At 65.0% G+C, this 12,510-nt stretch overlaps 1 protein-coding gene across 1 annotated transcript in view; it reads left to right on the top strand.

The window, feature by feature from the left end:
- Positions 1–12,336, top strand: part of BAG6 (BAG cochaperone 6) — a 34,375-nt gene extending 22,039 nt beyond the window's left edge. Inside the window, exons 18-26 of the mRNA XM_071800903.1 lie at positions 1,247–1,300; positions 3,446–3,548; positions 6,197–6,321; positions 7,629–7,778; positions 8,851–8,910; positions 8,988–9,080; positions 9,916–10,023; positions 10,909–11,049; positions 12,180–12,336. Coding sequence (XP_071657004.1) covers positions 1,247–1,300; positions 3,446–3,548; positions 6,197–6,321; positions 7,629–7,778; positions 8,851–8,910; positions 8,988–9,080; positions 9,916–10,023; positions 10,909–11,049; positions 12,180–12,299 — 954 coding nt within the window. The 3' untranslated portion in view covers positions 12,300–12,336. The remainder of the gene's footprint in view (positions 1–1,246; positions 1,301–3,445; positions 3,549–6,196; positions 6,322–7,628; positions 7,779–8,850; positions 8,911–8,987; positions 9,081–9,915; positions 10,024–10,908; positions 11,050–12,179) is intronic.
- The last annotated feature ends 174 nt before the right edge of the window (positions 12,337–12,510 follow it).

The following is a 12,510-nucleotide window of genomic DNA, read 5'->3' as shown; positions in this document are numbered from 1 at the left end:
TACCTTAAAATAGGAATTTGTGGGCATTAGGGAGGAAAAATTACCTGAAAAAGAGAATATTTGACCTAAAGGCAGCAGAGAGACCTCAGGGAGCAAAATGGCGGCTGGAGGTGGGGGGGGAGTCATCTCAGAACGCAAGAAATGGCCCAAAAATCACATTGAAACGCAAAAGGGAAGCATCAAGGGCACACAAAACACCTTAAACTACAGATTTGTGGGCATTAGGGAGCAAAAATTACCTGAAAAAGAGAATATTTGACCTAAAGGCAGCAGAGAGACCTCAGGGAGCAAAATGGCGGCTGGAGGTGGGGGGGAGTCACCTCAGAACACAAAAAATGGCCCCAAAATCACGTTGAAATGCAAAGTAGAAGCATCAAGGGCACAAAAAATACCTTAAAATAGGAATTTGTGGGCATTAGGGAACTAAAGTTACCTCAAAAAGTGGATTTGTGGGTTCAGGGCAGCGGAGTCACCTCAGGGAGCAAAATGGCGGCTGGAGGGCGGGGGGGTGGTCACCTCAGAACACAAAAAATGACCCAAAAATCACATTGAAATGCAAAGTAGAAGCATCAAGGGCACAAAAAACACCTTAAATTACAAATTTGTGGGCATTAGGGAACTAAAATGACCTCAAAAAGCGAATATTTGACCTAAAGGCAGCAGAGACGCCTCAGGGAGCAAAATGGCGCCCGGGGGGTTTTCACCTCAAAACGCAAGAAATGGTGCGAAAATCACATCAAAACGCAAAATAGCGACATTGAGGGAACAAAAATCACCTAAAAACAGAAAATAGGGACATAAAGGGCACCAAAATCACCTCAAAATATGAAATAGAAACATAAAATTACCTCAGAACACTGAATGTTGGTGGCGGAATCAGCTCAGGGCTCAAAGTGGTGACACAGGGGCAATAAAAACGCCTCGAAATACAAAAGAACAGCAAAAAGGGACCCAAAACCACCTCAAAATGTAAAATATGAGCACAAAAAGGACCGAAATCACTTAAAAATATGAAATAGAAACGTAAAATTACCTCAGAACCCCAAATGGCAGCGGAATCAGCTCAGGGCTCAAAATGGCGGCGCTGGAATCACCTCAGGTTGGGGGGGGGGGGGGGGCGGGTTTTGGGGCTTTTTCGGGGGATTTTGGGGGTGTTTTTGGTGTTTTTGGGGTTTGGGGGGGTCAGGGGGGGTTGGGGGGGGTGGTTTATTGGGTGTTTTGACCGATTTTGGGGTTTTTTCCCCAGGCGGCGACGCACACGCTGATCACGGGGCTGGAGGAGTTCATACGGGAGAGCTTCGTGAGTCCCTGTGGGCTGGGGGTCCCTATGGGGTGGGGGTCCCTATGGGTCCGTTATGGGGCTCTGAGGGTCCTTATGGGGCGGGGGGGGGCCCTATGGGGCTGGGGGGTTCCTATGGGGGGATCCCTATGGGTCCCTATGGGGCTGGGGGGTCCCTATGGGGCTGGGGGGGTCCCTATGGGTCTGTTATGGGGCTCTGAGGGTTCTAATGGGGCTGGGGGGGGTCCCTATGGGGGGATCCCTATGGGTCCCTATGGGGCTGGGGGGTCCCTATGGGGCTGGGGGGTCCCTATGGGGCTGGGGGGGTCCCTATGGGGCTTAGGGGGGGTCTCTATGGGGCTGGGGGGTCCCTATGGGGCTGGGGGGTCCCTATGGGGCTGGGGGGGTCCCTATGGGGCTTAGGGGGGGTCTCTATGGGGCTGGGGGGGTCCCTATGGGTCAGTTATGGGGCTCTGAGGGTTCTTATGGGGCTGGATGGGAGGGTCCCTATGGGGCTGGGGGGATCTGTGGGGCTGGGGAGGTCCCTATGGGGCTGGGGGGATCCCTATGGGTCAGTTATGGGGCTCTGAGGGTCCTTATGGGGCAGGGGGGGGACCCTATGGGGGATCCCTATGGGTCCCTATGGGGCTGGGGGGGTCCGTATGGGGCTGGGGGGGTCCCTATGGGTCAGTTATGGGGCTCTGAGGGTCCTTATAGGGCTGGGGGGGGGTCCCTATGGGGGGTGCCTATGGGTCCCTATGGGGCTGGGGGGTCCCTGTGGGGTTGGGGGGTCCCTATGGGTCAGTTATGGGGCTCTGAGGGTTCTTATGGGGCTGGGGAGGGGAGTTCCTATGGGTCCCTATGGGGTTGGGGGGGTGGTTCTCTATGGGCACTTATGGGTCACTATGGGGCTGTGAGAGTCTCTATGGGGCTGGGGGGGGGATCTGTGAGTCAGCTATGGGTCAGCTATGGGTCCAGCCCCACACGTCCCCATTCCCAGGCCGGTGTCTACGGGGTGTCTGTGGGTCAGCTATGGGTCAGCTATGGGTCCAGCCCCACACGTCCCCATTCCCAGACCGGTGTCTATGGGGTGTCTGTGGGTCAGTTATGGGTCCAGCCCCCATATTTCCCCCCATGGCCGGTGTCTGTGGGTCAGCTATGGGTCAGCTATGGGTCAGCTATGGGTCCAGCCCCACACGTCCCCATTCCCAGACCGGTGTCTATGGGGTGTCTGTGGGTCAGCTATGGGTCAGCTATGGGTCCAGCCCCACACGTCCCCATTCCCAGACCGGTGTCTATGGGGTGTTTGTGGGTCAGTTATGGGTCCAGCCCCCATATTTCCCCCCATGGCCGGTGTCTGTGGGTCAGCTATGGGTCAGTTGTGGGTCAGCTATGGGTCCAGCCCCACACGTCCCCATTCCCAGGTCGGTGTCTATGGGGTGTCCATGGGTCAGTTATGGGTCAGTTGTGGGTCGGCTATGGGTCCAGCCCCACACGTCCCCATTCCCAGGCCGGTGTCTATGGGGTGTCTGTGGGTCAGTTATGGGTCCAGCCCCCATATTTCCCCCCATGGTCGGTGTCTGTGGGTCAGCTATGGGTCAGTTGTGGGTCAGCTATGGGTCAGCTATGGGTCCAGCCCCACACGTCCCCATTCCCAGACCGGTGTCTATGGGGTGTTTGTGGGTCAGTTATGGGTCCAGCCCCCATATTTCCCCCCATGGCCGGTGTCTGTGGGTCAGCTATGGGTCAGTTGTGGGTCAGCTATGGGTCCAGCCCCACACGTCCCCATTCCCAGGCCGGTGTCTATGGGGTGTCCATGGGTCAGTTATGGGTCAGTTGTGGGTCGGCTATGGGTCCAGCCCCACACGTCCCCATTCCCAGACCAGTGTCTATGGGGTGTCTGTGGGTCAGTTATGGGTCCAGCCCCCATATTTCACCCCATGGCCGGTGTCTGTGGGTCAGCTATGGGTCAGTTGTGGGTCAGCTATGGGTCCAGCCCCACACGTCCCCATTCCCAGACCGGTGTCTATGGGGTGTCTGTGGGTCAGTTATGGGTCCAGCCCCCATATTTCACCCCATGGCCGGTGTCTGTGGGTCAGCTATGGGTCAGCTATGGGTCAGCTATGGGTCGGCTATGGGTCCAGCCCCACACGTCCCCATTCCCAGGCCGGCGTCCGCGTGGCCGAGGGCGTCGACATCACCAGAACCAACGTGGAGTTCCTGCAGGAGCAGTTCAACCGGCTGGCGCTGCACGTGCTGCACTGCTCAGGTGGGGGGCAGCTATGGGGCAGCCGTGGGGCAGCCGTGGGGCCGGGGGTGTCAGTTCAACCGGCTGGCGCTGCACGTGCTGCACTGCTCAGGTGGGGGGCAGCTATGGGGCAGCCGTGGGGCAGCCGTGGGGCCGGGGGTGTCAGTTCAACCGGCTGGCGCTGCACGTGCTGCACTGCTCAGGTGGGGGGCAGCTATGGGGCAGCCGTGGGGCAGCCGTGGGGCCGGGGGTGTCAGTTCAACCGGCTGGCGCTGCACGTGCTGCACTGCTCAGGTGGGGGGCAGCTATGGGGCAGCCGTGGGGCAGCCGTGGGGCAGCCGTGGGGCTGGGGGTGTCAGTTCAACCGGCTGGCGCTGCACGTGCTGCACTGCTCAGGTGGGGGGCAGCTATGGGGCAGCTATGGGGCAGCCGTGGGGGGATCTATGGGGCAGCCATGGGGCAGCCGTGGGGCTGGGGGTGTCAGTTCAACCGGCTGGCGCTGCACGTGCTGCACTGCTCAGGTGGGGGGCAGCTATGGGGCAGCTATGGGGCAGCCGTGGGGCAGCCATGGGGCAGCTATGGGGCAGCCGTGGGGCCGGGGCTGTCAGTTCAACCGGCTGGCGCTGCACGTGCTGCACTGCTCAGGTGGGGGGCAGCTATGGGGCAGCCGTGGGGCAGCCGTGGGGCAGCTATGGGGCAGCCGTGGGGCAGCCGTGGGGCCGGGGGTGTCAGTTCAACCGGCTGGCGCTGCACGTGCTGCACTGCTCAGGTGGGGGGGGATCTGTGGGGCAGCCGTGGGGCAGCCGTGGGGCAGCTGTGGGGCCGGGGGTGTCAGTTCAACCGGCTGGCGCTGCACGTGCTGCACTGCTCAGGTGGGGGGCAGCTATGGGGCAGCCGTGGGGCAGCTATGGGGCAGCCGTGGGGCAGCCGTGGGGGGATCTATGGGGCAGCCGTGGGGCAGCCGTGGGGCTGGGGGTGTCAGTTCAACCGGCTGGCGCTGCACGTGCTGCACTGCTCAGGTGGGGGGCAGCTATGGGGCAGCCGTGGGGCAGCCGTGGGGCTGGGGGTGTCCATGGGGTGTCCATGGGGTGTCTATAGGGCAGCTGTGGGTCTGGGGGTGTCCATGGGGTGTCTATGGGCTGTCCATGGGGTGTCCATGGGGTGTCCGTGGGGTGTCTGTGGGTCAGGGGGTGTCCATGGGTTAACCATGGAGAGTCCATGGGGTGTCTATGGGGTGTCTATGGGGCAGCTGTGGGTCTGGGGGTATCCATGGGGTGTCCATGGGGTGTCCGTGGGGTGTCCATGGGGCAGCTGTGGGTCTGGGGGTGTCCATGGGGTGTCCGTGGGGTGTCTGTGGCTCAGGGGGTGTCCATGGGTTATCCGTGGAGAGTCCATGGGGTGTCTATGGGGTGTCTATGGGGCAGCTGTGGGTCTGGGGGTATCCATGGGGTGTCTGTGGGGTGTCCGTGGGGTGTCCATGGGGTGTCTATGGGGCAGTTGTGGGTCTGGCAGTGTCTATGGGGAGTCCATGGGGTGTCTGTGGGGAGTCCATGGGGTGTCTGTGGGGAGTCTATGGGGCAGCTGTGGGTCTGGGGGTGTCCATGGGGTATCTATGGGGAGTCCATGGGGTGTCTGTGGGGAGTCTATGGGGCAACTGTCGGTCTGGCAGTGTCCATGGGGTGTCCATGAGGTGTCTATGGGGTGTCTATGGGTCAGCCGTGGGTCTGTGGGGTGTCTATGGGGTGTCTATGGGTCAGCCGTGGGTCTGTGGGGTGTCTATGGGGTGTCTATGGGTCAGCCATGGGTCTGTGGGGTGTCTGTGGGGTGTCTATGGGGTGTCTATGGGGTGTCCATGGGTCAGCCGTGGGTCTGTGGGGTGTCTGTGGGGTGTCTATGGGTCAGCCGTGGGTCTGTGGGGTGTCTATGGGGTGTCTATGGGTCAGCTGTGGGTCTGTGGGGTGTCTATGGGGTGTCTATGGGGTGTCTATGGGTCAGCCGTGGGTCTGTGGGGTGTCTATGGGGTGTCTATGGGCCAGCCGTGGGTCTGTGGGGTGTCTATGGGGTGTCTATGGGGTGTCCATGGGGTGTCCATGGGGTGTCCATGGGGTGTCTATGGGGTGTCTATGGGGTGTCTATGGGGTGTCTGTGGGGTGTCTATGGGGTGTCTATGGGGTGTCCATGGGGTGTCCATGGGGTGTCCATGGGGTGTCTATGGGGTGTCCATGGGGTGTCTATGGGTCAGCCGTGGGTCTGTGGGGTGTCCATGGGGTGTCTATGGGGTGTCTATGGGGTGTCCATGGGGTGTCCATGGGGTGTCTATGGGGTGTCTATGGGGTGTCCATGGGGTGTCCATGGGGTGTCTATGGGGTGTCTATGGGGTGTCTATGGGGTGTCTGTGGGGTGTCTATGGGGTGTCTATGGGGTGTCTATGGGGTGTCCATGGGGTGTCCATGGGGTGTCCATGGGGTGTCCATGGGGTGTCTATGGGGTGTCCATGGGGTGTCTATGGGTCAGCCGTGGGTCTGTGGGGTGTCCATGGGGTGTCCATGGGGTGTCCATGGGGTGTCCATGGGGTGTCCATGGGGTGTCTATGGGCCAGCCGTGGGTCAGCCGTGGGTCAGCGCTGTGGGGCTGTGGCCGCGGTGCCCATGGGGCTCCCCTCCCCCCAGACGGGTCGTTCGGGCCGCGGCTGCTGGAGCTGTGCAACCGGGGCCTGTTCGAGTGCCTGGCGCTGAACCTGCTCTGCCTGGGGGGCGAGCGCGCGGCGCTGGGCGGCGTCATCGGGGAGCGCATCGTGAGTGGGGCTGGGCATGGGGCTGAGCATGGGGCTGAGCATGGGGCTGGGATGGGGCTGAGCGCATCGTGAGTGGGGCTGGGATGGGGCTGAGCGCATCGTGAGTGGGGCTGGGATGGGGCTGAGCATGGGGCTGGGATGGGGCTGAGCGCATCGTGAGTGGGGCTGGGATGGGGCTGGAATGGGGCTGGGATGGGGCTGAGCGCATCGTGAGTGGGGCTGGGATGGGGCTGGAATGGGGCTGGGATGGGGCTGAGCGCATCGTGAGTGGGGCTGGGATGGGGCTGGGATGGGGCTGAGCGCATCGTGAGTGGGGCTGGCATGGGGCTGAGCATGGGGCTGGGATGGGGCTGAGCGCATCGTGAGTGGGGCTGGGATGGGGCTGGGATGGGGCTGAGCGCATCGTGAGTGGGGCTGGGCTGGGGCTGGGATGGGGCTGAGCGCATCGTGAGTGGGGCTGGGCTGGGGCTGAGCGCATCGTGAGTGGGGCTGGGATGGGGCTGAGCGCATCGTGAGTGGGGCTGGGATGGGGCTGGGATGGGGCTGGGATGGGGCTGAGCGCATCGTGAGTGGGGCTGGGATGGGGCTGAGCGCATCGTGAGTGGGGCTGGGATGGGGCTGAGCGCATCGTGAGTGGGGCTGGGATGGGGCTGAGCGCATCATGAGTGGGGCTGGGCATGGGGCTGGGATGGGGCTGGGATGGGGCTGAGCGCATCGTGAGTGGGGCTGGGATGGGGCTGGGATGGGGCTGAGCGCATCGTGAGTGGGGCTGGGCATGGGGCTGAGCATGGGGCTGAGCGCATCGTGAGTGGGGCTGGGATGGGGCTGGGATGGGGCTGAGCGCATCGTGAGTGGGGCTGGGCATGGGGATGGGGCTGGGGGCTTTAGGACCCTGGGGGTTATTTGGGGTCACTGGGGGGGCTTTAGGACCCTGGGGGTTATTTGGGGTCACTGGGGGGCTTTAGGACCCTGGGGGTTATTTGGGGGCACTGGGGGGCTTTAGGACCCTGGGGGTTATTTGGGGTCACTGGGGGCTTTAGGGCTTTGGGGTTATTTGGGGTCACTGGGGGGGCTTTAGGACCCTGGGGGTTATTTGGGGGCACTGGGGGGGCTTTAGGACCCTGGGGTTATTTGGGGTCACTGGGGGGGCTTTAGGACCCTGGGGGTTATTTGGGGTCACTGGGGGTTATTTGGGGTCACAGGGCCACAGGCACCAGCCCCTGTGGGACGGGGCGGGTCAGTGGGGCTCGGGGCCCCCCGGGGGTGCTGTCCCCCCACGTCCCCCCACGTCCCCCCGCGCCCCGCAGCGCCGGCTCTCGTCGGACGTGCCCCCCGCGCTGGTGGGGTGGCTGTCGGCCGTGGTGGGCACGCGGCTGCAGGCCGTGCTGGAGCAGATGCCGGTGACGCCGGAGCAGGTGCTGCCCTACGTGCGCAGGCTGGGGGAGCCCCCCCGCCAGGTAACCCCGCCCACACACCCACAGCCCCGCCCACACACCCACAGCCCCGCCCACACACCCACAGCCCCGCCCCCTGAGCCACAGCCCCGCCCCCTGAGCCACAGCCCCGCCCACGCACCCACAGCCCCGCCCATGCACCCACAGCCCCGCCCACACACCCACTGCCCCGCCCCCTGAGCCACAGCCCCGCCCACGCACCCACAGCCCCGCCCACGCACCCACAGCCCCGCCCACACACCCACAGCCCCGCCCCCTGACCCACAGCCCCCCTGAGTCCCAACCCCGCCCCCTGAGCCACAGCCCCACCCCCGACACACATCCCCGCCCCCTGAATCCCAACCCCGCCCCCTGACCCACAGCCCCGCCCCCTGAATTCCAACCCCACCCCCTGACCCACAGCCCCGCCCCAGACACACAGCCCCGCCCCCTGACCCACAGCCCCGCCCCAGACACACAGCCCCGCCCCCTGACCCACAGCCCCGCCCCAGACCCACAGCCCCGCCCTGACACACAGCCCCGCCCCGACACACAGCCCCGCCCTCTGAATCCCAACCCCACCCCCTGACCCACAGCCCCGCCCCCTGACCCACAGGCCCACCCCCTGAGCCACAGCCCCACCCACTGAATCCCAACCCCGCCCTCTGACTCACAGCCCCACCCCCTGAATCCCAACCCCGCCCCCTGAGTCACAGCCCCGCCCCCTGACCCACAGGCCCACCCCCTGAGCCACAGCCCCGCCCACTGAATCCCAACCCCGCCCTCTCACAGCCCCACCCCCTGAATCCCAACCCCGCCCCCTGAATCCCAACCCCGCCCCCTGAATCCCAACCCCACCCACAGATCCACAGCCCCGCCCCCTGACTCACAGCCCCACCCTGGACCCACAGCCCTGCCCCCTGACCCACTGCCCCACCCCCAACCCACAGCCCCGCCCCCTGACCCACAGCCCCGCCCCCTGACCCACAGCCCCGCCCCCTGACCCATAGCCCCGCCCTCTGACCCACAGCCCCGCCCCAATCACAAACCCCACCCCTCCTCACTGACCACACCCCCTCCTTGACCACACCCCCAGCCCCTCCCCGAGGAGCCAATGGATGTGCAGGAGGCGGAGCCACCCCCAGAGGAACCACAGGTGGGCGGAGTTTCGCGAGGGGGGTGGAGCCTGGAAAGGCCACGCCCCCTCGCTAACCCCTCCCATTCCCCCCACAGCGGGACGGAGCCGCCTCCCCTCCCCCCGCCACCACGGCTGAGGAGGCGGCGCTGACCCCCCCGGGGGAGGGGTGGGCGGCTGCGCTGCCCCCGGTGAGAATGGGGACACGGGACGGGGATGGGGGACCCTGGGGGTCATTTGGGGGCACTGGGGGGGCTCTGGGACCCTGGGGGTTATTTGGGGGCACTGGGGGTTATTTGGGGTCACTGGGGGGCTTTAGGACCCTGAAGGTCATTTGGGGGCACTGGGGGGCTTTAGGACCCTGGGGGTTATTTGGGGGCACTGGGGGGCTTTAGGACCCTGGGGGTTATTTGGGGTCACTGGGGGGCTTTAGGACCCTGGGGGTCATTTGGGGTCACTGGGGGGGCTCTGGGACCCTGGGGGTTATTTGGGGTCACTGGGGGTTATTTGGGGTCACTGGGGGGCTTTAGGACCCTGGGGGTTATTTGGGGTCACTGGGGGGGCTTTAGGACCCTGGGGTTATTTGGGGTCACTGGGGGGGCTTTAGGACCCTGGGGGTTATTTGGGGGCACTGGGGGGCTTTAGGACCCTGGGGGTTATTTGGGGGCACTGGGGGGCTTTAGGACCCTGGGGGTTATTTGGGGTCACTGGGGGGGCTTTAGGACCCTGGGGGTTATTTGGGGTCACTGGGGGGCTTTAGGACCCTGGGGGTTATTTGGGGTCACTGGGGGGCTTTAGGACCCTGGGGGTTATTTGGGGTCACTGGGGGGCTTTAGGACCCTGGGGGTTATTTGGGGTCACTGGGGGGCTTTAGGACCCTGGGGGTTATTTGGGGTCACAGGGGGGCTGTGGGACCCTGGGGTTATTTGGGGTCAGTGGGACAGGGGGGTATTTGGGCCCATGGGAACTTGGGGGGCCACAGGGGGTGTGTGGGGCCTGTGTCCCCTGACCCCCTGTGCCCCCCAGGAGTGGGTCCCCATCATCCGGCAGGACCTGCAGGGGCAGCGCCGGGCGCAGCCGCAGCCCCCGCTGAGCGACGCCTACCTGAGCGGGATGCCCGCCAAGCGCCGCAAGGTGGGGCTGCCCCACGGCTCCTGCCCCACGGCTCCCGCCCCACGGCCGCCCCACACCTCCCCGCGCCCTCCGCCCCCACGGCCCAGTGACCCCAGGTCATGGAGCCCCGTCACCCTGGGTCACGTCCCCCCTCATCCCCATGGCCCACGGTGTCTTCAGGTCACCCCACAGATCCCTGCCCCACAGATCCCTGCCCCATAGATCCCTGCCCCACAGATCCCTGCCCCATAACCCACCCCACCGCCCCCCAACCCCCCCCCCCATATCCCAGTGACCCCCAGGGTCACAGAGCCCCCCAGTGACCCTGAGTCACATCCCCCATGTCCCCCAATGTCTCCCAGGTCACCCCATAGATCCCTGCCCCATAACCTGCCCCACAGCCCCCCAAGCCCCCTCTCTTGTCCCCATGTCTCCCCATATCCCAGTGACCCCCAGGGTCCTAAAGCCCCCCAGTGACCCCAAATAACCCCCAGGGTCCTAAAGCCCCCCCAGTGACCCCAAATAACCCCCAGGGTCCTAAAGCCCCCCAGTGACCCCAAATAACCCCAGGGTCCTAAAGCCCCCCCAGTGCCCCCAAATAACCCCCAGGGTCCTAAAGCCCCCCCAGTGACCCCAAATAACCCCCAGGGTCCTAAAGCCCCCCCAGTGACCCCAAATAACCCCCAGGGTCCTAAAGCCCCCAGTGACCCCAAATAACCCCCAGGGTCCTAAAGCCCCCCCAGTGACCCCAAATAACCCCAGGGTCCTAAAGCCCCCCCAGTGACCCCCAAGTTCCCAGAGCCCGCACCCCCCCAGTGAACCCCCCCGTATCCCCAGCTCGGGTCGCCCCCCAGCCCCCTGCCCCACATCCCGCCCCCCAGCCCCACAGCTCCCCTGTCCCCCCAGACGGCGCAGGCCGAGCCCCCCCCGCTGTTGTTGGCCGAAGCCGTGGGTCGCGCCGCCCGCGCCGCCGGCGTCCGCACCCCCGAGAGCCTGAGCCGGGAGCTGAGCGAGGGGGGGGCCCTGCAGGAGGCCTATAGGGCACAGGTAGGGGGGACATGGGGGTCTGGGGGGTTATGGGGGGTCTGGGGGGACCCTGGGGGGCAGCACAGGGGGATCTTGGGGGGTTATGGGGGAGACCCTGAATGGTCCTGGGCGGTTGTGGGGGGATCTGGGGGCAGCACAGGGGGGGTCTCGGGGTCCTGGGGGGGGTCTTGGGGGACCCTGGGGGGTGGTACAAGGGGGTCTTGGGGTCTGGGGGGGGACCCTGGGGGGGTCTTAGGGGGTCCTGGGGGAGACCCTGAATGGTCCTGGGGGGTTGTGGGGGGATCTGGGGGCAGCACAGGGGGGGTCTCAAGGGGTCCTGGGGGGGTCTTGGGGGACCCTAGGGGGTGGTACAAGGGGGGTCTTGGGGGTTGTGGGGGTCTTAGGGGGTCCTGGGGGATCTTGGGGGACCCTGGGGCAGCATGGGGGGGTCTTAGGGAGTCCTGGTTGGGGGATGGGGGGGGGGGCGGGTCTTGGGGGACCCTGGGGGGTGGTACAAGGGGGTCTTGGGGGGTTATGGGCGGTTAAGGGGGGGACCCTGAGGGTCATCTTAGGGGTCCTGGGGGGTTGTAGGGGGGATCTTGGGGGACCCTGGGGGGCAGTACAAGGGGGGTCTTGTGGGTCCCCAAATTGTCCCGTGGGGGGGGTCCTTGTGGGGCTGGGGGTGTCCTGGGGGCAGCATGGGGGGCTTATGGGGAGGGGGATGTAATGACTATTTATGGGGGGGGGGTGTCCTGGGGAGGCGTTCCGTATGGGGCTGTTCCCTGGGGGTCACTGGGGGGGGCTTTAGGACCCTGGGGGTTATTTGGGGTCACTGGGGGGGCTTATGACCCTGGGGGTTATTTGGGGTCACTGGGGGGGTTTAGGACCCTGGGGGTTCTTTGGGGTCACTGGGGGGCTTTAGGACCCTGGGGGTTATTTGGGGTCACTGGGGGGGCTTTAGGACCCTGGGGGTTATTTGGGGTCACTGGGGGGGTTTAGGACCCTGGGGGTTCTTTGGGGTCACTGGGCCATGGGGGGCTCTGGCGCCATGGGACTCCAGGGGGCGTTTCCCTATGGGGGTGGGGGCGTGTCCCGGGGGGAAGGGGCGTGGCTCGGGGGGGGCGTGTCCCTGCTCAGCCCCGCCCCCCCAGCTCCAGGCCGACCTGCAGCGCCGCCTGCTGGACGACCCCGACTTCTCCCCCCGGCGCTTCCCCAACGCCCACCGGGCCTTCAACCAGCCCCGCCCCCCGGCGCGGCCCCGCCCCCAGTGACCCCGCCCAATAAACCCCGCCCCCCGGGCCCCGCCCACTCCGCCTCCTTTTCTTCTTTCCTTTTATTTTTTTCTGCAAACTTTTCCTTTCTCGTTCGTCAGTTTGGAATTTTGTTCTCGTTAACAAATCGCGGGGGGGAGGGGCCGCGACGAAGCTCCGCCCCCAATGAGATTGCTCTGGGGGGGTAATGAAGCTCCACCCCCAATGAGGA

This window comes from Patagioenas fasciata, chromosome 34 (genome assembly GCF_037038585.1).
Source record: "Patagioenas fasciata isolate bPatFas1 chromosome 34, bPatFas1.hap1, whole genome shotgun sequence".
Classification (NCBI taxonomy): domain Eukaryota; kingdom Metazoa; phylum Chordata; class Aves; order Columbiformes; family Columbidae; genus Patagioenas; species Patagioenas fasciata.
The sequence above is the reverse complement of the archived record's forward strand: the minus strand, read 5'-3'. Positions and strand labels throughout refer to the sequence as shown.